At 39.8% G+C, this 26,098-nt stretch overlaps 1 protein-coding gene across 3 annotated transcripts in view; it reads right to left on the bottom strand.

Annotated features, from left to right (window-relative positions):
• LOC149207043 (sulfatase and phosphatidylinositolglycan class N domain-containing protein) overlaps nt 1-26,098 on the bottom strand; it is a 412,661-nt gene that overhangs the window by 374,689 nt on the left and 11,874 nt on the right. Inside the window, exon 1 of one of the 3 annotated variants that reach the window (XM_089395654.1) lies at nt 3,865-4,003. The exons of the other annotated variants lie outside the window; for them this stretch is intronic. Within the exon in view, the coding sequence (XP_089251780.1) occupies nt 3,865-3,901 (37 nt within the window). The 5' untranslated portion in view covers nt 3,902-4,003. Of the gene's footprint in view, nt 1-3,864; nt 4,004-26,098 lie in introns of those variants that run through there. 3 annotated transcript variants of the gene reach the window in all.

Genomic DNA, 26,098 nt, shown 5'->3' with positions numbered 1-26,098 from the left:
AGAGAATCTTGAGGATCTAGAGTATCCCCATCCAGCAAATGTTTCCTTTTGACTGGTGTATGTTGAGCTTTGTCCTGGATCATTTTTTCCTTTCCATAAGTGCCACTTATGTTTCCAATGAGGTTCCCAAGAGCTATATCCTTCCATAGTTGACTACCATAAAGTTCAATTTCAACCATCTTTCATGCTTCTCTATGATGATGCCATGAGATCCCGCTTTCAATGCTTCTATGATGCCATGATGCATCCCATCATTTTTCTTAGTGAATCATGATAGCCATATCTTACAACAGAATACTTGAGAACAAGAACTTGAAAAGAACTTAGGTGAGGAAGACTATCTCAGTCATAGTAGAGATCTCTTACTTCCTCTTTCTTGGATTTCTTCTTTTCAGCTTCCTCCACTTCTTCGATGATATGGGCTTCTTCTCTTCCTCTTTTGATATTGTCCTTCTTGATCTTAGGACAATATCTCTTGTAATGCCCATATTCTTGACATCCATAGCATTGAATCTTAGCCATGTTTTCTTGAGAACTATGCTTCCTAAACTTCCCTTTCCTTTTAGTAAATGTTTGACCCCTTTCACTTGGTCCTTCATCACTTTTTGCCTTCAACCTGTCTTCTTCTATCTTGCATAGAAACCACAAGTTGTTGAATGGGATAGCTTTCTTCTCCATGCAGACATTTGATACAAGGTTACCTTGTTCATCAGTTAATGTATTTAGAAAAATGGAGACCATTTCTTTATCAGATATCATCTCTCTTAGATCTTGCAGTTGAGTGCTTATTTGAGATTCGTTTGAGAGACATGTAGATATCCCTTCATCCTTTGATACCTTCAATTTGTATAGATCAGATCTAAGTGATATGATCTTTCTTACGCACTTTCGGAGAATAGTTCTACCAGCTTATCATATATCTCTTTTGATGTCTCTGTCTCTGTTATATAGGGAATCAGGGGATCTTTGACAGACTCCATAAGAATATCTTGAGCCTTTAGATCCATTTCCATGTATTCAGATAGTACTTGTATGGATACTTTTCAATTGACATGATCAATGACTTCATTTTCTTTGAGGACTATGTATAATCCGCCTTTTCAATGCAAGGAAGTTCGATGACCCAACCAGCTTATAGATCTCCTTGCAAAATGAAGTCATTTTACTAGATTAGATTATAGAAGAAAAGATACTTACTTGTCAAGTAAAGATGAAATCTTCAACTTGATCCCTATGATGATGATGATTGATGAAGATGTCTTAATGCCTTTTGGATGATCTTCTTCCAGATGAAATCCTTGCTTCAATAAAAAGGAGATTGTCGTTTTAATGATGATAGTGTCTTTTGATGTAGCTTCATTTGGGTGACTAGTCTTCAAGATACTTCAACTTCAAAATGATTAGGAGCAGATTCCAGGAATGCTCCTTTGATTGAGCTAGGGTTTTACTTTCTTCAAGATGATGACGTGATATTGATCTTGAAGTGCTTCTTTTGGATGAATAAACTTCAAGCTACCTTGATTCGTAGATCTCTTCAACTTCTTAAGTAGATGTAGGGTCTTAGCCTTCTTTTCTTGATGATGATCCCAAGACTTCTTTTGGTGTAGATTTCTTCTTCGATCTAGGGTTTCGATAGTTCTTCGTAGATCTTGAATTCACGATGATCTTCTAGATTCGCTTTGATACCTTCTTCGAGAATTGATCATTGAGTGTCCCTTGATAAGACGCCCTTCCTTGACTTTGTCACCTTAGCTCTAATACCATGTTGAGAAATCTAGGGCATCAATATTAAGTGATTTCTCTTTGTTCGATAACTGCTTGTCAATTCTTTTTACTTTCTTAGATTAGGATCTTCTTTTACTTAGGATATTAGTGTTTTTCTTCATCAAACAGCTACCAATGCATAAACCATAAAGAGGCAAGAGACACAAAATGTAGGTTATCAATCAGGGCCAAAACCTCTCCCACTTGAGAGGAAAACCCAAAAAAAATCGTCTTCTTATATTGCCTTCAATTGACGAATACCAGGACCATGACCCTTGACCTATTTGCCTCTCCAAGACCAAGACACAAGTTCCCTTTCACTGCTTCTCTTTCGTGCCCAAGTCAACACTTGGTCCAACTGCTTGCCTTCCTTATACTTCAGATTTCAGCTTCCTTCAGAAACCCTAGCACGTATGAGGTATCAACTTTGGAACCTTGATTCCCTTCGCTTTAGGTGGACACTACTTACTTGACAACTCAGCCTGATATCTTCCTTGTTCTTCACCCAAAATACTCTCTTACTGTGACTGTCATATTTCAGCCTTCTTCCTGCAATAGACAGGTCTGTAATCTCGCATGTGTGGAGCTTACTTGGCCCAAAAATAGTCCCAAATCAATGCCAAAGACCTCGCTCTTCCTTCCCTTCTCCTTGTTGGTTATAAGGCTTTTTCTTAATGACCTTCGCACTACTTCTTAGCTTCAGACCTTGACCGAAAATATGTCTCTGAAATGAGGCCAAGCTGCCCTATTTATAGTCGTTGGAGCCTCCAGAATAAGCGGACTTGAACTGAGGGTGAGCCAACATGTCTTTTGGAGCAAATTCATCATTTCATTTAAGGCCGACTTGAAGGGGATGCTTGAGCTTGGACTTGGAGGGCTATTTGACACTTTCATTGACTCATATACAAATGTAACATGCCCAAGAAGGGTCCTTCATATATGGCATTGATTCTCTTTGACTTTATGACCAATCCTAAGGGCTCACAATGGGAGCCATTACTAAAAATAAAATTCCTTGCTCATGAAACCCATGAGACAAGCATTACAATAATAATTTTATTTTTCCTTCTTTACGTCAATTACATAAAATCACAATTACATATGTCATTATGAAGATTGAACCTAGTTACATTTTTCAATGGGAGGCTCCTAGCTCAATAGGCTCCAACCTGTTATTTATCAAGCTACAACTTGAAAGGAGACTACAATCCCCTAGTAGAAACAAGAAACAACAGTGTGTTGGTTACCTGGTCTATAAATTTGCATACCTACATCTATGTTCCTGCTTCTTCTTCTCCTCAAATTTGCTTCACATTAGCTTTATATATGTGGCAGGTAATAAATGAAGAACATCTTAATCAGTTCTCACATTCTCTAATTCTCCACTTTAGCCTTGCGACCTGACAGATTTTATAAGTAAGCTTTGATGGTTGTTATTATTCCAAACATGAATATGAAGTGAAAGGACTTTTCTTTTTGCATTCCATTCATTCGCTTCACACCTTCTGAGACTTTGAATATTAAAATGAATAAACGCTTCACTAAATATATTTTTTTTTCACCCACCTGTAATAATTAGATCAGCAATATAGCATCCATAGCCTTTGCAACATATATTAGCAAATACATAAGCAACCATAACACATCACAACATCACAAACATAAAAGCATTCTTCATGCCTTTGTCTTGCATCACGTCTTTGCCTTGCATCACAACAATCTTTGTAACATCTTTGCCTTGCATCACAACATCTCAGCTCAACCATCATATGCATATAGGAACATAACCAAGTTGACATCCAACATCAACTCATTGGCATCTGCAAGACATATCATATGAAGCATCGCAAATGTATCATTATTGTACAAGTATACCTTGTTGACCACATAATGCCTTGTGTTGTACCTCTTCAATCTTTGTAAAAATAAACGCTTCACTAGATAAAAAAAAAAATTCACCCACCTGTAATATTAGATCAGCAATATAGCACCATAGACTTTGCAACATATATTAGCAAATACATAAGCAACCATAACACACCACAACATCACAAACATAAAAGCATTATTCATGCCTTTGCCTTTGTCTTTGCATTATACCTTTGCCTTTGTCTTGCATCATGTCTTTCCCTTGCATCACAACAATCTTTGTAACATCTTTGTCTTTGTCTTTGCCTTGTATCACAACATCTCAGCTCAACCATCATATGCATATAGGAACATAACCAAGCCAACATCTGACATCAACTCATTGACATCTCCAAGACATCATATGGAGCATCACAAATGTATCATTGTACAAGTATACCTTGTTGACCACATAATGCCTTGTGTTGTACCTCTTCAATCAAAGATGTCTTGCATCAAACATCACAAACATCAAACATACCTTGTTGTTGCTCCTTTGTTCCTTTGCCATCACCTTCATACCTCAAACATTACAAACATCAAACATACCTTGTTGTTGCTCCTTTGTTGCACATCTCTGATCAACATATCAAGCATACCTTCAATATAGCTTCTACAACATACCTTGATGTTGCTCCTTTTTTGTTCCTTTGCCATCAATGACAACAATGCCAACACAAGGACTTCCTAAAGTGATGGCTAAACCATCTTTGTAGGTAAGTGTATGTATCCCTGGAAGAGTTGAAGGCTATGAATTAGCAACTCAAATGTAAAGAATATAGTGAAAGTAATTTTCCATTCACATTAAAGGTGCCAGTGGAGGAATAAAGCACTCCATTGTGTATGGATTTCTCTTGGTGAATAGAACAGATTTCATGGAAATTATCCAATGAAGTGAAGAAAAATTATAAAATGGAACAAAGTATACAAAAATCAAGAGATAAGGTAGAGTGTGCCATCATTTGGATACTTAATTTAGTGGGAATATATTGCAGCACTAAGGGAGTGATTCTAGCAAGTAAATGGAAATATTGATGACAAATGAAAGTAGGGAAAGTTGAGTGCATTCCATGTGTATAAATGGATAACAAACCAAAAGTGTAGTGACTTATAGAAGGGATGTACTCGAAAGGCACATGAAAGGGAAATGCATATCTATGTTGGATAGTATATATGAAACAAAGTGTGTTGAATTTTCCTTACACCCTAGGTCTGGTCAATGGCTAGACTTAGCACACAAACACACTAGCAGTGTTCAACAAAAACAATTTTGCAAAGCGGAAATATAACAATAGTGAAACAAAAAAGTAAAAAGATTTATAGATGACCTAAAACTTCTTATTATTTATCTTTCAATAAAACAAACATCGGGCCCTCATACCAGAGATCATGGCCCTTTATGAACCCTGATTCAAGACTAATGTACAAGTAGGGCTTGAGGTCAATTCCCTTAGACCTTCAATCCCAAAACAATGACAAAACAATCTTGTTGATGTAGCCCTTCACATTCAGTCCTTTAAGTTCTTCTTTGTCAACTATTACATGGTTGTCCTTTGCCTACAAACTCACAAGGAAATGGCTTCTTTGATTTCTCTACATACCCAGTTGCTCACAATAGTCAAATCCTTTAGACCACTTGCATTTATCAACTTCGAACATTGTTGTTCACACCTCCTTTAGTAAACAGACTTCATAAATACCACTTAGCAACCCCCATATTTCATGGAAAACAGCCTTGTTGTTGCACAAAGTGTCTAGGCACCACAACAATGCTCAGAGTAAGGGTTGTCACTCTAATCCTTACTCACTCCGTTTAGAATCTCTCCTAGACAAGTCAAAGGAGGCAGTCCCTAAGGTGAATGAATGAGAATAGCCTATGAAACACAAGCTCTAGGAGACCTGAAGATGGACAACCTGATGAATTTAGAACAAAACTTGGTCAACTAAAATGAAGAGAATTAAACACAAGACACAACCATAGGATAGAAATGATTATAGACTAGTGCCTTAGTATTCGATTATCCATAGACTGAACAGAAACAAGATATCCCAAGTAATTTATATGTGTGGCAAAGCGACGATCATGAACAATTAAATGTGAACACTTAAAACTTTATCATGTAAGAGCTTCTAGCAATCAAATCCCATATTTTAGAAGAATTTATCTTTCTACTATAGTCAATGATTTTGAAACATTAATCGCACCAGACAATAGATAAATCACTTACCACGAAAGGGCGCCAAGGAACTTTAAATTTTAATTTTAATTATCCCTTAAACAATTAACTTAATGTGGTAAAATGAAGAGATTAAATTTTTAGTATGACAAAAGTAAATCAAAAGGGCTAATAAACTGAAATTTTAATGGGCCAAAAGCCACAATAAAAATTTTAATGTGAAAGCGCAAATCCTCTTTTAATTTTATTTCATTTCCAATTTTTAGATTTTTTAATTTTTTAAAAAAATTTAATTTTTTTAAATTTTTAAATTTTTATGTTTTTGAAATGTGTTTTAAAATGAAAATCAAAAATCAAAAAATGATAAAATCTAAATCTAAAATCAAATCAAATCAAAAAACATAAAAAAATTCAAAAAACCAATGACCAAAAGAATTTTAAACTAAAATGAATTTAACTAAACTAAAGTGAAATAATAAAAATCAAACCTAAATCATAACAATACAAATGAAAATATAAAAAAATCGAAATGTTAAAAAATTTAAAGTCTAAACCTAACACACAAAAGAAAAAATGTAATTTGTTTTGCAGGTTAGACTGACGGCAGCAGTGAGCAACTCGACGACGGCAAGGATGGAGGATACTACGCGGATTGTTTGCAGGTTGATGGAGTATCCGCGGGTCTGCATGGAAGGGTTTGCAGGTATGCGTGGAAGGAGCTCGAGGAAGGAGATCTGAAGACAACGGAAGGAGAGGAGGGTTGTGGACAGGGTTTGTAGCTCGATGGAGGAACGACAGGCAGTGTGGACGTATGCAGAATTTGAAGGAGCAAGGGACTCGAAATGGCATGGGGTTATTTTGTTGCAGGTTAGGGTTTGGATGGAAAGGCAAATGGAGTCGTTTGAAAGCAGCGAAGGGTTTGGGCGTAGGGAAAGACTGCGAGAGCTGTAGCTGCAGCTTTGAGGAGCAGTGAAGGCATATTTTGAAGGCAGCAGTTGCAAATTGATGGGGCAGCGAGAAAGGCGAGAGAGTGACGGAAAAAGAAATCTAAAATTTTCCAGAAAACCTCAAAACGCACAACAAAAGAAATTTTTCGAAATTTTCGAAGGGGAAAAACGCAGCAAAATGGAGGCTTAATACGGCAACAGACAGAAAAATGGTAGCCAAAAAACTTTAAAAAAAATTCCAGATTACTAATTAAGGAAAACAAAAACAAAAAAAAAACTTGGACTGCAAAGAAGTTGGATAATATCCCTGTAAAAATGATTTTGAGACCAGATCTTACCCTCCAGGGCCTAGATCTTGATTCAATTCAAACTTCTCTTTCAGAGCTACAAACTATTCCTGAAAACCAAAAACACCCAGAACTCAGATATACAAAAAAAACAAATAAAACCCCAGAAACCCAAGTCAGAAAACCAAAAAAAATTACAAATCTATGCACAAGATTGGTAGATCTATCAGATCTGAGGAGTATGAGTCCAACTCCGCTCTCAGATCTGATAATCTAAGGCTCTCAACAACCAGATCTATCAATTTCCCGCACAAAAATTAATTTTTTTAAATTTTAAAGGAGGTGGTTAACTGAACCTTTTGTATATCACATATAAAATCTTATAATAAGCCCAGAGCTAATTTCGTTGGGCTCTTCAGAAAACACAGATCGGGAGTTGGCTGGTCCAAATGGAAACTTCCCCTAACGCCCGAGGATCTAAAAAATCAATATTTTCCTACAAAACACAATCCAACCATTAAAATAGAGATACCTACTATTACATTCAAAATTTAAATTATCACTTAAACCCCAGCAACTGAGAAAAATACATATACTCAAATCACTCTTCAGAAGCTATCATCAATGGCTAAAAAAGAATTATGCATGAAAACAACACATCTTACAGTATTTCCATGAAGAGTAACACCAGCAAAATTTAACCCCAAAGTCTTTCTTTATTATCCAGGAAAAAATTACACAAGAGCTTTTTGCTTAGCACACGACTCAGAGATCGGATGGATCAACTGACAAATGACCTCCTATTTAAAGATAAATCCTCCAATGGCTAGTTCAAGTGATCCTCGTCAAAGTAATCTCGACTGTTGATGAATATTAAAAGTTCTTTTAATCTCATCCGTCAAAATATTTAAATATTTGGGGAAATTCGAAATTTTCAATTAAATGCATTTTAATTAACTCAAAATAAATTTTTGAGTTAATTTCCCCAAAATTTTGACTTTGACTTAACTCCACAGATCAAAGGTTTAAAATTTATCAAAATATTTAATTTACCTTAGTCCTTGGACCTCTTAAAATTTAATTTTTAAGGACCAACAAATTTTGCCTTTGGAGAATTTAAATTTACCTAGGACCTAGAATTAATTAAATTTATGGCTTAGGATTTTAATTACTTTTTGGCTAGAAAATTTAATGAATTAACCAATGAGCGGATAAATTATTTTCCAACCCTCAAAACACTTTACATCATGATTTTCATATGTTTTACATCTCAAAGGGAAAACCCATTTGTAATAGACCCTCACAGACTACCCATTTCTGCGACACAAATATAATCCAGCGGACCAAGCAATTTGTATTAAAATAACCTAACCAAATAGTTAGGATTATTCCCAAATCACTTTTACATGAACTCAATCTAGAACACTAGGACTCGCCTAAGATCCTAGCGACAAAATCCATTCCAGCTTTGAGGTAAGACTGGAGGAAAACTTTGTCGAACACCGGAAAATGGATTGGTGAGACAAAAAACCTCCCAAAATGGAGATCGTCACTAAAAAGGTAGGTTTACCCAGGTCATTACATACATGACACGGGTCTGCTGAGATTATTTACATTATACACATGCAGAAAGGGTTTACATAACATCTTGCAAGTGACATCGACCAGGCGCTATCCCTTTTGCGAAAAAAGGGAGTGTACTGCTATGGGTGGTTGACACATAGTGGTCAACAAGCCTTAATCCTTCAGCAATATCCCTTATCCTAGCCTCGCTAGCCTCTTCGTAGGCCTGAAGCCCTTTGGCCTTGTCCCACAAGCTTCCTTAAGCCTCTTCGCAGGCCTAAAGCCCTTTGGCCTTGTCCCACAAGCTTCCTCGGGCCTCTTCGCAAGCCTGAAGCGCTTTGGCCTTGTCCCACAAGCTTCCTCAGGCCTCTCCGTTTGAGGTCAATTCCCTTAGACCTTCAATCCCAAAACAATGACAAAACAATCTTGTTGATGTAGCCCTTCACAATCAGTCCTTTAAGTTCTTCTTTGTAAACTATTACATGGTTGTCCTTTGCCTACAAACTCATAAGGAAATGGCTCCTTTGATTTCTCTACATACCCAGTTGCTCACAAAGATCAAATCCTTTAGACCACTTGCATTTATCAACTTCGAACACTGTTGTTCACACCTCCATTAGTAAACAGACTTCATAAATATCACTCAGCAACCCCCTCATTTCATGGACAGCAGCCTTAATCCTTCAACGAAATCCCTTATCCTAGCCTCGCAAGCCTGAAGCCCTTTGGCCTTGTCCCACAAGCTTCCTGAGGCCTCTCGACCCTCAATCCCTTTGCCTGCAACTTCCTTAACTCAATTGCGGCCCTCTTTTCCTCCTGCACTTGGTCCTGAGGTCTTTAGACCCTTTGGAAAATATGTCTAGCCTCAAATGGATCCGTCCTTTTTCTTTCTCAGATTTCGACCACAAACTTACTGCCTTCAGGTAGATTGTCTTCCCTGTTACCAGAAGAAACAAATAGAAAAGATAAAAAACAAAGTTACTAACTAGGGTGGAATCTTTCACCACCGAAATTAGAAGAAGAGTATGGATATAAAAACACTTAGAGCTCTAGCTCAAGAAAACAGATTATTTTGATCCACAATTGATGATGATTCATTTGATCTCAACTCTCCTCTATTTATAGATTTTCTATGGGCTCCAAAATGCGATGGGTTGTGTGTGCAACCCCTCATTTTGGGTTTTTTAGCCCCAAATGAACCAACTTTTGCCTAATGTTGCCCCAACGTAGGAAAAATTGAGATTTTACCCTTTTATCAAGACTATAGCCTACGGGCTTAAATAGGCTATCTCGTCCTCCATTATGTGAAAATTTGAAGGCCCAAATTTCTACTATAGCAACCGATTACGTTTCTTCTATTTGTTAATTTCTGAACAAAATTATTTATTGTTTCCTACAATAAACACTGAAACTAATACACTGGAACCTTCACCATTTTAATAAAATGCGGAAACAAGAAAGAAATACACAACACATCTACACAGTTATTTTTGGACAAATGTCACCGGAAAAACCTAGTGTGGGAAAACCAATGCAGCAACTGAGCCTTTTATTAGTATGCAATAGTAATTATGAGTACAATTCTTTGGATGCCCTATTGGCTATCCTATACAAAGAGAAACTGGACAAAACAAGTAGTGAGATGCTCTCACCCTATTAATGGAAGAATTTGACTCTGATCTCGCTGGAATAGAGGCTTTGCGTCCCTTCTGCGTCAGCTTCTGTGCAAAACTGCATCAACCCCACGCAGTCTCTGCGTCACCTCTACTAGGGACTATGTTGCTCCTCCTTTGGACCCTTTGCTGGCCAGAAACTTCGATTTCCAGCCTCCTGATCCCACACCCCGATTCCCGACTTCTGAAACTTGATTTCCTCAACAGGAATTCGATCTCCCTCTAAAGTCTAGGCTCTACGTTGCCACTGCGTGGGCCAGCATCAGCCTCTCTCTGGACGTCGTTATGTCCTCTCTGCCTTGTACTTTCCGGCCTAGGAAGACTCCTCACCGGATACTATCCCTGCCCCTCACTGCAAATGATCACTTTGAAATTCTCTCCGGCAGCTGCTCTACTTCAGAGAATCGATCTTTTGATCTTCACTCAATGTGTTCTCCAAGTGCCCCTCAAGCCTCTTCTTATATCTTTCTGTTGGACAACCAATGGCCCAGATTAACTTCTAATCAATGGCTTAGATAATTTTGGCTTGATCCTCGTCATCTTTTACGAATTTCGCCCATAGTTAAATTAATACCCTTTAACTATTTTATTTTCCTAAGTTTAGACTTAGTGTCCCATAAAAAATAATTAATTATTTTAATAAAACTGTCTCCGGGTGGAATTTCCCAAAACGATTTTTGGGTATTGGAAAATGCATGCGTCTAAGCCTCCCTGCAAATTTTGAGACTTAGAACACATCCAATGCTACCAGAAATCAACACTCCCTCTTAGCGAGGAATGTGCTCTAGCAAAGCAACCTTTTGAAGCATCACTCTGTTCTGTAACATCTCCTTCTGCGTTGCTGATGTCTGACATCACGGCCCACCAACTACTGCAAAAATGTCGCATTTGTATTGTTGTTGACCCTACCACTGCCAATACTACATCTGCACTGCAACCTCTTCCAATTGTTGTTGTTATTGCATCAGCAATGGAAAAGCGTCCCAAATTATTGAACAAGTGTTCAGTATGATGCATCTCGTTGCTAGAGTTCTGACGGCTACTAGTCTCTACACTGACCCACTGAAGCCTTTGCGTTGTTGCTGACCTCTGCTTTGTGCCCACTGCACTGCTGCCAACTCTGCTCTATGTTGCTCAGTGTCTGGCGCTCCTAACCACTATAACTATCTCTCCTAGCACTCCTCTGCATCAACTGACACAGGTCCATCTTGCTACTTTTGATCTGGGCTCCCGGAGCAAGGAATTGATCTAAGAGGTGGGCTCCTCAAGGATCCTACCCAACTGCAATCCTTTATAACTACAGCTCTAGATCTCCCCACCTCCCTCCTAGAGATGCCTGGGTTGTCATGGCGAACTTCTCCTCGACCTACATGGCTGCAACCTACAGATCATGCTTCTCATCTTTGTTCTTCTTCCTAAGAGGAAATTGTGTTGCGTAGTGACCGAATTCACCACACCTAAAGCATTTGATCTTCGAAACATCTTTCTTCTTCTTCCGCTGCTCCTGCTGCCCCTTGGATGCGAGGGTTGCATTCTCTTCCTCCTCCTTGGGCTTCGACCCACTGTTGCTGCTTCCGTCAAGTTTACACTTGACCAAGTCTCTCCTCAGCTCCTCTTGCTTAAGAGTTGCCCACATTCCATCCCAGTCTGGCAAAGTCACCTTGCCCAGGATGCTCTGGACAAAAACTTGCCACTCCTCAGAAACTGAATTCAGGGCCAGTCTTACCATCTCGGAACCTTGAGGTGTTGACCCCACAGCTGCCAGCTCGTCTCGGGTCTCCTAAAGCTTAGTAAGGAACAGATCAATGTGTTCCCCCTTCTGCATCTACATAGATCTCATCTTCTGCTCCAAGTACATCTTTCGTTGCTCGAAAGATCCCTGATATAGTGTCAACAAAGCATCCCACATCTCCTTGGCAATGTCTCTGCCAGCGATGTGACAGACTATATGATCCTTCACTCCATCGAGGATCATTCTCTTGGTCTTCGCCATTTCTCCCTTGTACTTCTTGAGCGGATCTGGATCCGCGGGCTCAACTACCACGCTGTTGACGTAGATTTTGAGAAAATGTTTATCCAAAAGGCACAACATCCTTGTCTTCTAGATCACATAGTTGGATGCACCATCCAACCGATCCTGATCTCTCAATCCACTGGCTGCCATCTCTACCAATCGAAAAAGTCAAATGACCTCCTCTCTCTTGTTGTTGCTCAGCAAATGAGAATTCGAATTCCCTGGCTAGGAATTCTCTGAGGAAGAAATTCCCTCAAGTGTCTCTTCTTCCCTTTGACGTCTTTCTGCCCAACAACTGCCTGCAGAAAACTACGTCACACCAGAAACCCCGCTTCGCTGAATCTACTGTTGCGCTACTCCTTCTTTCGCTGATAGATTTCAATCTAGAAATCCTACCTCTTTGTCGACTTATTCAGAGAGAGATTTACCTCAAAAATCTAGCCCTCCAGGCCTGACTGCACAATCCCTCTGGGGATTCAAATTGCCGCCTCTGCAGGAATTTCGAACTCCATTCTTCCTTAAGCGTTGACCTCTTCCGACACTGCTCTCTTGTTTCACCTGAGGCTCTGATACCATGTGAAAATTTGGAAGCCCAAATTTCTACTACAACAACTGATTACATTTCTTCCAAAATTATTTATTATTTCCTATAGTAAACACCAAAACTAATACACTACAACCTTCACCATTTAAATAAAATGCAGAAACAAGAAACTAAACAGGAAAGAAATACACAACACATATACATAGTTATTTTTGGACAAATGTCCCCAGATAAACCCAGTGTAGGAAAACCAGTGCAGCAGTTGAGCTTTTATTATTATGCAGTAGTAATTATGAGTGCAATTCATTGGATGCCTAACTGGCTATCCTATACAGAGAGAAACTAGACAAAACAAGTAGTGAGATGCTCTCACCCTGTCAATGGAAGAATTTGACTCTAATATCGCTGGAATAGAGGCTTTGCGTCCCTTTTGCGTCAGCTTCTACGTAAAACTGCATCAGCTTCTACGCAGAACTGCGTCAACCCCACGCAATCTTTGCATCACCTCTGCTAGGGACTGCGCAAGTCCTCCTTCGGACCCTCTGCTGGCCAGAAACTTCGCTTTCCAGCCTCCCTATCTCCCGGCTTCTGAAACTCGATTTCCTCAACAGGAATTCGATCTCCCTCTAGGCTATGTGTTGCCACTGCGTGGGCCAGCGTCAGCGTCTCTCTGGACGTCGTTCTATCCTCTCTGCCTTGTACTCTTCGACCTAGGAAGACTCCTCACCGAATACTATCCTTCCCCCTCACTGCAAAAGATCATTTCGAAATTCTCTCTGGTAGCTACTCTGCTTCAGAAAATTGATCTTTTGATCTTCACTCAATGTGTTCTCCAAGTGCCCCTCAAGCCTCTTCTTATATCTTTCTGTTGGACAACCAACGGCCCAGATTAACTTCTAATCAATGGCTTGATCATCGTCTTCTTCTAGAAGTTTCACCCACAGTTAGATTAATACCCTTTAATTATTTTAATTTCCTAAGTTTAAACCTAGGGTCCCATTAAAAATAATTAATTAATTTAATAAAACAGTCTCCGAGTGGAATTTCCCAAAACGATTTATGGGTATTGGAGATTGCATGTGTCTAAGCCTCCCTGCAAATTTTGAGACTTAGAGCACATCCGATGCTACCAAAAATCAACACATTAGCCTATCAATTTGGAGAGGACATTACATTCTCCCCTTCCCGAAATTAGTTGCCCTCAAGCAACTGTAAATTGGGATGTTGTCGGACTTGTTCTCCTTCCCATGTTGTGTCTTCTTCCGAAAGTTTCTTCCATCTAATAAGATATTATGAAATCACTTTGCCTCTTATTTTTTTTCTCGTACTGCCATGATTGCTTCTTGGATTAGCTCCAGCTATCCCTCTTCATCCAAAGGAGGCAGATCGATAGTAGTGACCAGCTACCTGACGGCCTTATTGAGACAGGAAACATGGAAGACATTATGAATTCTACTTTCTTTTCGCAATTCTAACTCATATGCCACTTCTCCTATTTTTCGGAGAACTTTGTAGGGTCCATAAAACCTCAGCTTCAACTTTTTTGCACCTCTTTTCTTGAGTGTAGATTCGCTATATGGTTGCCATCTCATAAATACGAGGTCTCCTACCTCAAAACTGTGTTATGTTTGGCATTGGTCTGTGTACATCTTTCGATTTTTGTTGTTTTTCCACGATACTGGAGTCTAGGATAGAATCTTAAATCATTAATGCTACCAATCCAAGTATCACAACAAGTCTACTTTGCACAGCGGAATTATGTACAACAATAAATCTAATAGTGCACAAAATATACACAACTTTTTACAAATGTATACAACAACCCAACTTCGTTATATTAATCAAACTAGTAATACAACAGACCAGGGTTCCTGTACCAGGGATAATGGCCCTCATACATCCACTAATACAAGAATATAATATACAAGATACATTAATGTTCTAGCTGATGTAGTCGACGATCATAGTTGTTTTGTCATATCTTGTACACTGCGGGTTCTTTGCTTCTGCTTTGTAGCACCTGCCTCTATGAATGCACCACCTCCTTTAGGCCACTGAACTCGACTTACCAATCTTCCCTCTCGCTCATCAGAAGTCCATCTACAACCAACACATAGGGTCTTCGCGCTCACTAGATGCTCCTTCGTCCCAAGGCCACAACACTTTGAGATTTCTACCCATTGTTGCTCCTCAGCTCTTTTGGGATTTTTCTTCCAACTATAATCTTCTCGCACTGCTCCAATGAAGACTAACATAGGGTAGGAAGGTTGGCACCTATCATCATCAAATGTTTCTTCTCCAACAATGACAACGAGCTAGACAACAACTGCTCTTGGCTAGCCAAACCTTGAGCTCTTCTTCATTGCCTCTTCTAGCAACCACCTTAGTCCATCAAGGTGTTGCAATTGGCTCCACTTGGTCCACTCTTATGCTTCCCTCCAACAAACCACGAGCGTCTAATACCAATGTCCTCTCTTAGGACCTCTCATCCACTAACACCCATCCATCAACAAGGTGACATCTACAACTCAGTGTTGTTGCTTCCTTGACCTCGATTTCTATGCTTTCACAAGATTGGTTAGGGCACACAACAACCCTAAACCACTGCTCCAAAACCATTGCTTGCCTTGTCCAAACTTCCACCTATTTTGTTGTCCTTTCCTTCACCTTCAAGGCACCTTAGGCACCTTCACAAGGCTCTCAACTATCTCAAACTACTACAACAATCTAGGGTTGCCTCAAGGCACAAGAGAAACATTACTTGAAGGCTTCTTAACCCTTGTACACCTGCGTTGGTCCTCCTAGAGGTTGCAGCCTAGAGAGACCTTCCTCCACAAGGCCTCACGGCCTGCCAACCTCATCCAAACTGTTATTGTTTGCTACATCACTCTGCGGAAACCTGTAACAGAGATTCCCACACACAATCTAGCACCAAAAAACACTCCAAAAACTTACCTTTGACTACGGCTAGGACCTACAAGGAATTCGCACCACATTTAGGAGATACACTGCCCCAAAACAATCCTCCTGGCCTCCACACAAGGTGCCTCAGAGCTGTAGCTCTTCCTCACAAAGAAACTTGCACCAAAACAAAAGTAGCCTCCCAAAAACTTGTGCTCCTACCCTTGTGTCCTTGTTCCCTCCATCGTTGTCCTGTTTCAGAGTTATTCCTTTGATGTGGATGCACTTTGATGTCTCTTTTGCCTCCTCACACACCTTCTATTTATATGTTAAGGTGTGGCTTCATGTGGTGTCATCGAAACATGTCTTGGGGCATATAATAACCCGAGCGGACCTGCTCTATGTGCCACAAAACCCACCAACTACGCATAAAAGTTATTTTCTCCACTTCTGGAGCTTGGATTTGAGTGATTTTTTATGCTTTTTTCTCCTCTTGAGGTCCTCTATCATCTCAAATCATCACATGTCAAAAATCCACTAGTGTTTCACACCCACAAGCGTGGGTGCAAAGCCCACACCTTGTTGCAAGCCCACAAAGTACTTTTGTGGCGCTCCAACCTCCAAACCCTAAACCCTAGGGCTTGGAGTACCTCCCAAGCTACCAAATCTCAATAATTTTGGGCAACCTACATGTTTTTGTTGTGTCCTATAATCCTAGCTTTCTTATATCCAATCTTTAGCTAATGGGGCCATGTTGTCTCCAAAGACAACGTCAAGAAAGGATGAGCACCATAACTATACAGTGCTCTAAAAGGTGTCATCCCAATAGACAAATGATAAGTGGTGTTGTAACAATGCTCCCCAAGGTATAGTCATTTGATCCATGCCTTCTACTAACCAGTCACATAGTTACATAAGTATCCCTCAATCCATTTATTCACGATCTTTGTCTGGCCATTTGTTTGTGGATGATAGTTGGTGCTTAGGGTTAATTCTATCCCGACTAGCCTGAAGAGTTCCTACCAAAATGCCCCCATAAATCTGCTATCTCGATCACTAACTATATTTTTAGGCAGTCCGTGAAGCCTGAAAACTTCCCTAAAGAAAAGTTTTGCTACCTATTTGGCCAAGTAATCAGTGGGAATCGCAAAGAAATGTGCAAATTTTGTCAACTTGTCAACCACTGTATAGATGTAATCTTTTCCCTCTGCTTTGGGTATCCCTGTAATGAAGTCCATTGAAATGCTTTCCCATTTTTGTTCTGGAATTGGTAAAGGTTGAAATAAACCTGCAAGATATGAGTGTTCAACCATATTCTGTTGGCATGTCATGCATTCCTTACCGTATTTTAATACATCTTCTTTGAGACCTTTCCATGAAAACCATTCCTTGATTTGCGAGTAAGTTTTGAAGAATCTCTGGTGTCCAGCTAATGGTATGTCATATGCAGCCTTCAAGATCTTCTCCTTAAGCGTAGATTCAAGAACCAAGTATATCATATCCTTATAGTATTTAATATCATTAACTATCTTGTACTTGTCATCTTGAATGAGTCTGTCTGTTAAAGCACAGGCAAATTTTTTCTTGGAATATTCCACCGAAAGGTGATCCTTCCAGTCTTATGTGAGCTCCATGAGAGAACATGTTGTTGGTTTTCTGGAGAGTGCATTGGCCACAATATTCCTTTTTCCTTTTACATATTCAATATCAATACCATAAGCCTGTAGCTTGCTTACCCACTTTTGTTGTCATTCGTTCAAGTATTTTTGTTCTAAGAAGTGTTGCAAGTTGTTGTGATATGTCTTCACTACAAATCGGTTTCCCACCAAGTATTGTCTAAACTTTGCCAAAGCGTGCATAATAGCCAACATTTCCTTGTCATATATGGAGTAAAGTCTTTCTATGTCCTAGAGTTTCCGACTTTCAAATGCAATTGGATGGCCTTTTTGCATTAACACTACTCCTATTCCTTCCCCTAATGCATCACAATCTACCAAAAAGGGATGACTAAAGTCGGGAAGTGCTCAAACTGGACATGATCTCATTACTTCTTTGAGCTTATTGAATGTCTTGTTTAATTCCTCCGCCCACCTGAACGCTCCTTTTTTTGTCAAATTTGTTAATGGTGCACTTAGTTGAAAGAATCCTTTGACAAATAGCCAATAATAGCTACAAATTTCAAAAAATCTTTGCAACTCAATCAAATTCTTGGGTGTTGGCCAATCCAATATTGCCTGAATCTTCTCTTGATGTACCTACACTCCTTTCACACTAATTATGTGTCCCAGATAGAGAATCTTTGTCATTCCAAATTCACATTTTGATGATTTGGCATAAAGTGTTTGTTGTTGCATTATGCTCAAAATTTCATCCAAGTGCCCCAAGTGATCTTCCCATGCCTTCTTGTGTTAATTTTTAGGGCTAGATTGTTCTTTGCATTAGATAATTGCATTTACAACCTTTTTCATCATTTGCATATTGCATTCAGCGCATAACATCATAACATTAGCAATTATGTAGAAAGAACAATAATATCAATACTGTAGCAGTACAATAAAGAACGGCAGAAGAAAAGCATACACAATAGAGACACTAAGAGTTAGGTCAGAGACCAGGGAAAAACCCCACACAAGGGAAAACCCATAATCAATTCTTCTTCTTCTATTAGATATTCATCAATTATTCAACCAAGATACAAAGTACAATGAGATACATCAATTACATCATGCCTTTTAAGGCCAACCCAAGTCAATTCACAACTTCATTTGTGAATTGAACAAAAGAAGTCCAAGAGAGCTATTATCATATCACTGCTATAGAGACACTATCAAATCTGTCATCCATCATGTTATCCCTATCATCAAGAGCGTCTTCCCATTTGGGTCATTGTCACAATCATGTTGTCGTATCATGGATATTGTCATCATGTATCATAAGCAAGGTCATTGTCATCATGTAACAATTGAACATATATTGTCATCATACGTCCTGTATCAATATTAGTAACTGCCACTATGAGTATCATTTTTATCAAGAGAGTAGGGTCATCATTATGTGTTATATCATCAAAGTGACTAGTATAAAGACATCTCCAAGTCATTATCATATGTACCACTGGTATACACATAGATCATTGTCATATATCAAGATTTCAAGAGCACATATGCCTCAGGTTTGCTGTTAAGATATTTGTCATGCATTAGGGTCACTGATGTCATGCATGATTACTACCATCATCACTATCAAGATTATTACTAAAAGAAACTATGCCAAATATACTATTGTAAGTAGGGTTTCCTACAGTGACACTGTCAACATATATAAATATATCATAGAGATATGTACAAGCCATATGCAACCCGAGCCATAGAAATCGTAGGTCACTGTAACTTTATTTGAACCAAAGCAATACAATGCAATACAATATAATGTTGTAATACGATATAGTGTGAGCCTGCCACAAAGCATGGAGCGAACCTATACCACAGAGTAAGGTATATACCATGAGTGAGATCCATGTCATTGGTAATGAGAGAGAGATCAAGTCACAATCAGTGACAGGGGTATTGTCACAAATAAGAGTGTTGATCCACAAGCATGTGAGCCACATAATTTCGATCTATGGGAAAAAACAAAGCGAGCTGAGCCACTATAAAGTAATGTAACAGAAGAGCGAGCCTTTGTAGGTTAGTTCGAACCACCAAAGAACGTTTAATGTGAGCCAGAGATTAGTAATGTGACCCACAATGGTGAGATACTTAAGGAAAGCGAACCTCAGATAATAAGGTGAGCCCTGGAGATAAGGATCAAACCATACTTAAACCACAGATGCAATACCATTATGCGATGTCATAATTGAAGCCACAATGTCATTGTAATAACATCATAGGTGATGTCACTATGCGTAGCGAGCCAAGAATCACGATGCCATGGAAATATTGAGCCATGAGAAATGTAGAACGATGTGATGTCGCGGTCCAAACTATGCGTTGCCACGGAAATATTGAGCCACATGAAATGTAGAACAATGCGATGTCGTAGTCCAAACTATGGGATGCGACCAAAAGATACCTCTGAACCATAAATATAGTGTGATCCCAAAAAATATATAATGCGAGCCTCTGTGAATCCTAGTGTGATCTCTGAGATATATAATACGGGCCTTTGTCACAATATGAGATGTCACGGAATTAATACGAACTTTAGAAAGTGAGTTAATACGATCTACAGATATGATATCTACAAACCAACAGAGTCAACGAACCAATAAAGCGAATCACAGAAACCATCGTTCTCAATGATGTGGTAATCCAAATAAGTCATAGAGATCATTTATTTATACAAATCAATGGAGGGCCTTTGCTTGTGACGCTGACTTGAGCATTGAAAGGAAAACTCAAATTCAATTTTCCTTTAAATATTTTTCAATTAATTTCTTTCCCAATTTTTTGTCAAGATAATAATAATATTATTTCCCTTTCACAATAATAATTCAACATAAATCCTCTTTAGGGTACGATGAGGAAATTCATCCCGATGCTGCCCAAATTTCAACATGTTGTATATTAGAAGGTCGTCAAAAAATACTAGTAAGAATTCCGTCAACTGCTTGTTGAAGATATTATTCATGCAAGATTGGAATGTGGGAAGGGGGGGCATTGGTTAGACCAAATGGCATGACCAAGAACTCAAAGTGTCCATAGTGGCATCAGAATGTTGTCTTCAGCACATCTTTCTCTTGAACGTGGATTTGATGATATCTCGAACGTAAGTCAATCTTCGGAAGTCCTAAATCTGCGTCCTTCCTTCCACACTTGTGAGAGAAGAGTCTCTTTCAGCGCAGTAGGAGAAGAGGCTCTTTTTTGCGCAAGAGAGAAAGAGAGATGTGATGAGATGAGTGTGTCCAAATGAGGAAAAGACCTCATGTATTTATATACAAATGTTGATGATTGAATATATGTGACTTTTGGGCTTCCGAGCCTACATGAGTTGCTGGTCGACTTGATAATTATTCCATAATCAAAATAAATTCATATCTCCATAAATACTTATCGGAATCGGATGATCTTTAGATTAATCCTACACCTCTCGACGAGAAGAATCTAATAAAAATATTATCAGCCATGAATAAGATGACCCACATGGAGTTTGGTCCTAGTTGCCAATTTTAACACTCCCTCTCAACTAGGGAGAACTCCATCTGCAATTTGTCTGTCGGTCGCTACTATTCATCCATCAAATGCACTGCCCTGTACAGCTTGACCCCTGCTCTGCTCTACTTTATTCTGCCTGAGAGGTCCTTCCCATGAGTCTTAGACTGCATGGGTAGGATGCCACGACATGAGAACTAATCAATCTTGCCCACAGGAGAGCGAATCATCCTGTCCCACAAGAGAGCGAATCATCTTGTCCACAGGAGAGCGAATCATTTTGTCCACAGGAGAGCAAATCATCCTATCCACAATCGCCATGGAGAACACATCATCCAAGCTTCACAGGAGAACTAATCATCCTGCTACACAATCGTCATAGAGAACACATCATCCAGACCTCACAGGAGAACTAATCATCCTGCTACATAATCGTCATGGAGAACACATCATCCAGACCTCACAGGAGAACTAATCAACCTGCTGCATAACCGTCATGGAGAACACATCATCCAAACCTCACAGGAGAACTAATCATCCTGCTACATAGTCACCACGGGGTGTCACAGGGAAAGTTTTGATTCTTTTACCCTGTACACGTACACCACCAGGGGATGGTGAGTCACCCTATAGTCATATGTCGTTCCAAGAAGTACCCTGCCCCCTCCCCCCCCGGAGCTCCCAGAGCTCAATACATCATATAAGACCCTCATCAGAGGGTCTTTGAACAACACCAAGTCGTTCTCGGAAAGTCGGGAATTTGACCTTCCCTAGGGGCTTTGTCAAAATGTCGACGACCTGTTCATCTATACCGATATGTTGGAGACTTATTGCTCCTCGTTGCACCATATCTCGAATATAGTGGTACCTGATATCGATATGCTTGGAGCAATCATGAAATACGGGATTATTTGACAAACGAATCCCACTCTGGTTGTCACATAGGATCACAGTGGTATCCAATGTAAATCCAAACAACTCACTGAAGAGCTTTCGCAACCAGACTGCCTCACAAGAGGCCATGCTAGCAGCAATATACTCTGCCTCGGCGGTGCTCAAAGCCACCGACTTCTGCTTCCTGCTCATCCAGGATATCGAAGCAAATCCCAAGGAGAAACAACACCCGGAAGTTCTCTTACGATCCACCACACTGCCTGCCCAATCAGCATCAATGTATCCAAGTAGTCTCACATCTCCGGCAGTGTATCTTAACCCATATGTAATTGTGCCACGAAGATATCTTAACAGATTCTTGGCACCAATCCAATGTATGTGGTGAGGTTCAACCATATGTTGACTTAATGTGTTGACTGCAAAGCATATATCTGGACGAGAGTTCACTAAGAACATTAATGCTCCGACGAGTTGCCGATACTCGGTGGCATTTCGTAAAACAGGTCCAGCAGCACTACCGCTTAACTTCTTGAAGTCAAGCTCCATCAGGGTAGTTACAGACTTGCAATCCACCATACTGAATCTTTCCAATATCTTCACCACATATTTTCCTTGAGATAGGAAAATTTCCCCTGGCTTTTGCCACACTTCAAGTCCTAGGAAATAGTGCATTAATCCTAGGTCCTTCATTTCAAATTCAGAAGCCAACTCCCTCTTACATTTGTAAATGAGAGGGTCTGCACCTATTAAAAAGAGGTCATCCACATACAACACCAGTATGAGAGGTTTGTCATCTTCAACCTTAAAGTAAAGGTTAGGGTCAGCTTCACTCCTAGTGAATCCCAACTTCATCAAGTAGCTATCGATTCTTTCATACCATGCTCGGGGTGCTTGCTTCAGCCCATAGAGAGCCTTCTTCAACCTGCATACATGAGATTTTCGATCATACATCTCAAATCCTTCGGGTTGCTCCACATAGACCTCTTCTTTGATCGAACCATGCAAGAACACGGTCTTGACATCCATCTGATGTAGGTTCCATCCTTGTGAAGCCACAAGGGCTATGATTGAGCGAATGGTGGTATATCTGGCAACAGGTGCAAATATCTCGTCATAGTCTATACCTTCCTTCTGGGAGAAGCCACGAGCGACAAAACGAGCCTTATACTTTTCCGTACTTCCATCTGCTACATGCTTTATCTTGTAAAGCCATTTAGAAGCGACAATTATCTTGTCCTGGGGTCTGGTAACTACTTCCCAGACATCATTCTTCATAATAGACTCATATTCTTCGGTCATAGCATCCTTCCATACTTGATGCTTGACGACATCTGAGAATGATGAAGGCTCATTTTGTATGATCGTGCTCATGATGGTCAGGTATCCCTAATACCTGTTAGGTTTCTTACTTTCACGGAAGGTTCCTAGGGGTGCAGTGTGTCCTTCGGCATCATCGAGTAGCCCCTTAAGCCAAGAGGGCCTCTTCCTAGAAGAGGAAGGCTCGGGTGGATCAATAGGATCCATGGGTTCATCCACATCAGGCATTGTTACATCATCTTTTTCTTTCGGTTCCCTGGTGTCAGCTTCTTGAGAGCTCCTCAAAGTAGGAAGATTGTCCACCTTGCTGAGAGCCATATCTTCGTCAAAGGTGACATCATGACTAATCACGACTTCCCTTTGACCGGCTACATAGATTCTATAGCCCTTAGTATTTTCACCATAGCCCACGAAGATTCCTTTCTTTCCAGATGCACCCAATTTATTCCTTTTCTCTTTCGGCACATGAAAATATACAGGGCTTCCAAAAATTCTAAAATGAGATACGTCAGGTTTCTTACCGGTGAACATTTCTTCAGGAGTCTTGGAACCCAATGCTTGATGAGGGCATCAGTTTTGTACATATATGGCAGTGTTTGCAGCTTCGGCCCATAGAAACTTCGGAAGTCTTTGGTCATGGAGCATGACACGGACAGCATCCACAATCGTACGATTCTTCCTTTCCGCCACACCATTTTGTTCAGGAGTATATGGTGCAGCAGTCTCCCTCTTAATGCCAGCCTCTTTACAAAAGTCATGAAACTCGTTAGATTCATATTCAGTTCCATTATCAGTCCTTATGATCTTGATCTTCTTTTCGGTTTGATTCTCAATCAAGGCTTGAGATGTGTCACAAGACATGACACCTAGCAGACTTCCTCCGACCTGATATAACGAATCAACTCGAAACCCAAGAGTGAAGGCATCTTTAACATTGTTTTTCCATATACGTACCTTGCCATCACTGACCTTGTAGCCTTTGTCATCCATTGCTGAGATGGACACCAAGGTCTTTTTGAGGTCAGGTACATATAATACATCCTGTAAGTGGATCGTATTACCTTGATTCAATTTAAAGGACAATTTCCAAGTTAGTTTCTTTCTCTATCAGATTATAGAGAGCTTCTTTGTAACCAGTGAAGTGCCTTGAGGCACCACTATCAATAAGCCAAATTCCCAACGAGTCTGAAGGAGCAAGTAGATAGAGTAGCTGGTAGATAATATTCATCCTGCTTATTATCGACAGTGTTAGATTCATACCTGGAATTTCTAGCCTTCTTGAATGATTGTCCTCTTCCTTGATTTCCAACACCCCTTTTACCTCTGTTATTAAATTTGTCATTCCTTTGATTGCCATGAGAGGGATTTTGATCATCGTCCCGGTGTGAGTCCCTTCTATCAAGGCACTCCCTTGCATAGTGACCTCCTTTATCGCAAATGTAACATCGTCCTTTTTTTCCACCCTTAGGTCCAGCCTTTCCTTTTGATTTGGTCCCGGAATTATTTCTTTTTTATAGCATGAGAAGAAAAGGCAGCAGGAGGACCTTTAGGCATTGGCATTTCTTTCTCTTGTATCCTTGTTTCTTCTTGAATGCATCTTGCCATTAATTCCTCGAAACCAGGAATTACGTTATTGTTGAGAAGAGTAGTCCTGAACACATACTATTCGGATGGTAATCCTCCAAGAGTCGTGAGAGCCATTTCCCTATCAATAATAATCTCCCCAATAGATAGGAGATCGTTCCTGAACTAGGTGATTCTTAAGAAGTATGCTTGCATACTTTCATCTTTGCCCTTCTTAATTTCCTTATGCTTATTTCTAAGAAACAAGACTTGATTTGCATCATTAAATTTAAATAAACTCACCAGTCTATCGTAGAATTCCTTGGAGGTGTTCAGGTCAGAGATGTAGGCCACCAAGCGCTTGTCGATAGAGTCCCATATGATCTTCTTTGTTTTGACTTCGCCAGTTTTCCATTTGTTCCTGGCAACAGCGGGTGCATTTGATAGAGGCTCAACAATATTGCCTCTCACATGGTCCAACACTCCTTGATCTTCTAAGGTTAGATCGAGAGACAACTTCCATCCGTGATAGTCAGCTTTCTCACGAAGCTTGTCTTCGGCAAGGAAGAGTGTTGAGGACCCCATAGTTCTTGAAGGATAGCCTTGCCAATCTTCTCTTCAGTGATTGCTCTTGCTCTTGCTCGGGCTTTGTCTTCACCTCAGCTCTGATACCATGTTAACTTATGGTATGTTCTATGCTTAGAGCAGTTTACTTCTTTTTCTTATTATTATCCACATATTAGCAATCACATGTACATTAAGTAAAGTGCAGATAGAACATTAAATGACAGAAAACAAGCCAAGACAAGAGACACAAGATGTGGCGGCTAGCCAAGGACAAACCTCAATATGGGGAACCCTTTAGTCAAATCTTCTTTTATCTTCAATAATTCAGCAGAGAGAAATAGTACATAAATTTGATTTACATCAGCAGCAGCAAACCCTAGATCAGCCCTCAACTAGGGCAGACAATATCTTGCAAACCGACCGTCGGATCGGCTTGATTCCTTCACCAAAAAATGTGGCCTTCTGAGGAGAGTCAGTTCCACCTACAGCACAGTTCTGAGAGAGAGTTTGATGGTCAACGTTGGTCAAACTTCCGATCTGCAGTTGCAGCCCTAAATCTATGTCCTTCCTTCCACACGTGTGAGAGAAGAGTCTCTTTCTGCGCAGTAGGAGAAGAGCCTCTTTTCTGCGCAGGAGAGAGAGAGAGATGTGATGAGATGAGTGTGTCCAAATGAGGAAAAGACCTCCTGTATTTATATACAAATGTTGATGATTGAATAGATGCGACTGTTGGACTTCTGAGCCTACATGAGTTGTTGGTCGGCTTGATAATTATTCCATAATCAAAATAAATTCAGATCTCCATAAATACTTATCGGAATCGGATGAT

The sequence above is a fragment of the Pinus tabuliformis genome, chromosome 1_2, assembly GCF_031772625.1.
Source record: "Pinus tabuliformis cultivar Carrire ecotype Pingquan chromosome 1_2, CPIR1, whole genome shotgun sequence".
NCBI classification, from domain to species: Eukaryota; Viridiplantae; Streptophyta; class Pinopsida; order Pinales; family Pinaceae; genus Pinus; species Pinus tabuliformis.
Note: the sequence above shows the minus strand (reverse complement) of the source record. Positions and strands in the feature narration are given on the sequence as shown.